Source organism: Sphaerodactylus townsendi, linkage group LG05, assembly GCF_021028975.2.
Source record: "Sphaerodactylus townsendi isolate TG3544 linkage group LG05, MPM_Stown_v2.3, whole genome shotgun sequence".
NCBI classification, from domain to species: Eukaryota; Metazoa; Chordata; class Lepidosauria; order Squamata; family Sphaerodactylidae; genus Sphaerodactylus; species Sphaerodactylus townsendi.
Window position 1 is genome coordinate 137,336,514 of NC_059429.1, and position 4,388 is coordinate 137,340,901.

The window sequence follows — 4,388 nt, forward strand, 5'->3', positions numbered from 1 at the left end:
TATGTACCTTGATACCTCTCCCTTCCCCTCTCCTCTCCAAACGTTGCCCAACTGGGTTCCACCTCTACATCTCCGTGAACCTCTGGAGTTGGCAAGCCAATACACTCCCCCCCCCATCTTGCCTTCCAGTTTAAAAAATGCCCCCTTTCCCTCCAAACTGAGGAACAAACTCGATGGGACGGCACCCTCGTGTCCCCCACGGGGACCCTGCCATCATTTTAAGTGATTTCAAAACGTCACAGGGGTCCAGCTGTTATCAACAGGAAAATAGGAAAAATATTTTCCTGAGCCCGTCGCTGAACTACACTGGCTAAGGAGCAGAGCAAAGAGACCAGTGTTGTCCAAAAGTCTCCATAGGGCCTGGAAAAGACGTATATATGTGATTGTGCCAATGTTTTACATGGTTTCCCTCTTGCTTTTATCCCTTTTAAGGTTTAATATAAGCCCCTTAGCATTGGAATTATTATTTGGCCAATGTCTAGGATTATACTTTAGCTGGGTTCTCCAGTTGATTTAAAGTTTTGATACTGTTAATTTTAGGATACTCTGGCTTATATGTATATGGTCTTGTACTGTATTGGAGGTTATTTCCTCTAATGTTTAAGTTTAGAAATGTTATTTTAGATATCTGTATCTATTGGAGAAAGCAGCGGCTTGTAGCCGCTGATATTAAGAGCCAAGGAAGCTAGCCTTGGAATTCAGTTTGGGCCAACACCCGGTAGATCTCTTTAGTGAAAACAAAGACCCCTTTGGATTTACAAATTGAATCTGATGACGGCACCCCAGATATCCCAGCCATTGAAGAACGTGCCAAGATCACCATTGGACCATTTGAACTTTCTTTTGCTGCGGGACTGAGGCGCGGGAGCCTCAGGACATAACTCAAGGAAGCAGCCCATCTGATAACCAGATTCCTGGGTGCGTTAAACAGCCTCACCCAGTTTTATGAATGGACTCTCTCCGCTCTCCGTTTCAGCACTATCGTAAAGTCTCATGGGCAGACGCCTGACAGCAAGATCTCATGGTCCCATTCACAAAGTTGTAATTGTATCTTTTCTTTTATGGGGGATGGGGGCACCCCCTTTGGGAGTCCATAACTTTGGACTCCCTGAACCAAACCTCACCAAACTTGGTGGGTAGCATAAGGACAGTCTCCTGATGATACGCTGAAATTCTGGTGCCGCTAGCCCAGGGGTAGGGAACCTGCGGCTCTCCTGCGGCTCCAACTACAATTCCCATCAGCCTCTGTCAGCATGGCCAATTGGCCAATTGGCCATGCTGGTAGGGGCTGATGGGAATTGTAGTTCCTGAACATCTGGAGAGCCGCAGGTTCCCTACCCCTGCGCTAGCCTAAAAACTGCGCCCCCTGCATGCCAAAGGTGGAAAACCACTTAAATACCCAAAAACGAACCCAGCATTTTGATGCCACCCACAAGGTGATGCCCTGGGCAGCTGCCCACCTTGCCCAATGGGCATTACGCCAGTGGGGGCAGCTCCTTACAGACAAAAAAGGAGCACAATCAAAGAACATGACTCTGAGGATGCAGGGAAAAGGAGACTCTTTTATTGCAGAAGAAAAAATTGATCGCATGAAGCTCAAGAACGGTCGAGGGAGGCTGGCTGCGGAGCTCCGTGTTGCTTCCTGGGGCTCTGAAATTGCGCTGGAGAGTCCAGCCGTCCTGCAATGGAAAGAGTGGCTCATTGGTCAGGTACTTAGCCACCATTTCAGAGATCGTGGAAGAATAATTGTTTAAAAGATAACGAATTTTTTGGTTGGTTTGATAGACCTTTTTTAATTAATGAGCAGAGGGGTCACCAAGTTGGACCTGATTGACGTTTAAAATGGGCAACATAGAAGCATATGAATTGCAGATTCTGTCTGCTTCATACTGCAATCCCAGATTCTGCCCTGGCAGGGGATTTTTAGATGTCCTTGTTGTTACAGTTGGGTAAGATTTGGTTTCACTAGCTATGTTAAAGGGCATTCCTAAAAAAGGGGGAGAGCAGGACTCGTTTGGGGCACTGCTGAGATACTGGAATTCCTCATCAATCAATCTTTGCATTAAGGAGCGAAAGATTTCTTGAGCGGGAAGCATAGTCAGTGACTCCCCGCATGGACCTGCCACATGGGTGGGGACATTGAAGGCCGGGCGCACAGATTTCTATGTCGCTCCAAGTCCCCTCACTTCCCACAGCAAGAAAAGGTGGTCCAATTAAAAAGCTTACCTTTCTCAGACAGCCCCTTTGCGTGGGTATGCACAGGCTCCCATGCACTCTTCCTTGGTGTGGAAATTATTGCTGTTGCCTCTGCAGCCACCATAGGTAAACTCCAGGCAGGTCCTTTTAGCATGGTCGTAGTAGTAACGCTCTATCCTCATTTTGCATGGTCCTGTCTCAGGTGGAAGCCGACATCGCTTAGGGACCCCTGCTGCAGAGAGCCCACGCGCTGAAGAAAGCAGGGAGAAGGGAATCTTATTCAGAGGCTCTGCCTACGTCTGGGCTCCTTGGGAGCAGCAGCAGGAGAGGGATCCTTCGCCAGTCCCTGGGTTCAGGCAGCTGCGGCCTGGAAGACTTGGGGAGCTGAGCGTGGGATCTCTGGGAATTTCCCAACCCGGAGCTGGCAACTGTACATTCCTGCCTCTGCTATCCTGAGAGAAGGATCATTCATTTCATAGCCCCCTTTCTACCCTTTTGGCTGGGGTGGCTCAGACCAAAGCAGCCGTTTCCTCCAGGGGAACCGATCCGTCGCAAAATCAGTTTTCATTCCTGGAGATCTCACCAGCAGCCAGACATGCAGCCCACTGCCCAGTCTGCGCTTGTGCCAAAATGTGGTCCTTACCGTTTTGTCCGTTGCTCCAGAGCAGGGCAGGAGGGGACAGAAGGGGGCCTCTCTTCCCTGCAGGAGGTCCCTGCCCAGAGGCGGGGGCCAGCTCGGCCCAGAAGGCGCAGAGCCCCAAAAGGAGGAAGAGGCCGGTGCAGTGCATCGTGAGCCCAGTCCGAGAGTCCTTTCCTCTCCCTGGCCCATCAGCATTTATATGAGAAGCCACCAGCTACTCCGGTGTGGGCAGGGATGCATTGCCCAAGGGTTGCAGCACCGCAGCAGCAGAGCGAGGGAGCAGGTGGATGGCAGGGGGCCTGCCATGTGGAAACACTTCTGGGAAAAAGAGAAGTGGGCAAGAAGCCGTTGCAAAGGCCCAAGAACTCGGATGTGGCAGTGGAACCAGAGACTCCTCAAATCATACAGAGGTCGCTGGAAGGGCCGTCCCCGACAAGGGTTTTTCCAGTCGTGGCTTAAAGACGGGCAAGGAGGAGCCGCTCACCCCTTCCCTGAGCAGCTGATTCCACCGTTGAACTACTTTTATATTTTTTAAAAATGGATTTCCAAATATCTGGCTGTTTCTTTTCCGGCTGCCATTTCCAGCCGTTATTGCAAATGCTCTTCTTCTGCCAACAACGGCCGATTTTTCGCAGTGGTGTTGCTTGCCCCACTGTTGGTTCTTCCCTGCCCCCCAGTTCTTCGTGGTACTCGAGGGCAAGGCCTCCCCATTTGCCCTCTTTCGCAATGTCTTCCGTGCGTGCACGGACAACCCCCGTTCCCTGCATTCTGCTTGGCTGCATCTTTCCCTCTTTCCCCCACTCACTTTCCCTATTTCAGTTTTAAATGACTCTGAACACAAAACAGGCCCTGAGAATCGGTGCCCTCTGCCCCCCCATCTAAAATACGCGCCTGTGCGACTGAATCGCCGTCCTCCACCCCCCTCCATCTAAAATCTAAATCTGAAATCCTTGCATGTGTGAAAGAATTGCGCCCTCCCATTCGCGGCACCTGCGCAAACTACTTTTCTGCCCAAAGTTTCTCCCTCCTTTCTAAAAACCAAGGTTTCTCCCTCCATTTTTTTCACTGCATGGGGGGGGGCGGTGATTCTCAGTGCCTGTGCATTGGTGGGGCGGGCCAGAGCGGCCAGGTGGGGAAAATGGCCCCGATTCTGCTACGGAGCAGTTTTGCATGATGGCAAAAGCCTCCGGAGCAACAAAGGAGCATTTCAAAAGAACCTCAATCTTTGTGGTTTGGGAAATTCACGGAGCAAAGCCAATGCCACAGGGTGGCTTCGGGGCAAAAGTGAGGCAGCCCTGCAGCAGCACCCGGTGCTGTGCACAACTCCCAATTGCACCGGGGCATTCCCTATGGCAACAGAGCAGCAATTTCCCCATGAAAAATCAACCAGAAACAGCAACCTGCGCTCCATTAGAACATAAGAACAAGCCTGCTGGATCAGACCAGAGTCCATCTAGTCCAGCTCTCTGCTACTCGCAGTGGCCTACCAGGTGCCTTTGGGAGCTCACGTGCAGGAGGTGAAAGCAATGGCCTTCTGCTGCTGCTGCTGCTG

The 4,388-nt window shown here is 51.1% G+C and overlaps 1 protein-coding gene across 1 annotated transcript; it reads right to left on the bottom strand.

Annotated features, from left to right (window-relative positions):
- Window positions 1-1,546: 1,546 nt before the first annotated feature.
- Window positions 1,547-2,986, bottom strand: LOC125433073 (protease inhibitor 1-like). The gene is made up of 3 exons (XM_048497404.1): window positions 2,840-2,986; window positions 2,227-2,446; window positions 1,547-1,679 (listed from the first exon to the last, which is right to left on the bottom strand). The coding sequence occupies exons 1-2, from the start codon at window positions 2,982-2,984 to the stop codon at window positions 2,232-2,234; spliced, it is 360 nt and encodes a 119-aa protein (XP_048353361.1). The 5' UTR covers window positions 2,985-2,986; the 3' UTR covers window positions 1,547-1,679; window positions 2,227-2,231.
- Between the last annotated feature and the right edge of the window lie 1,402 nt (window positions 2,987-4,388).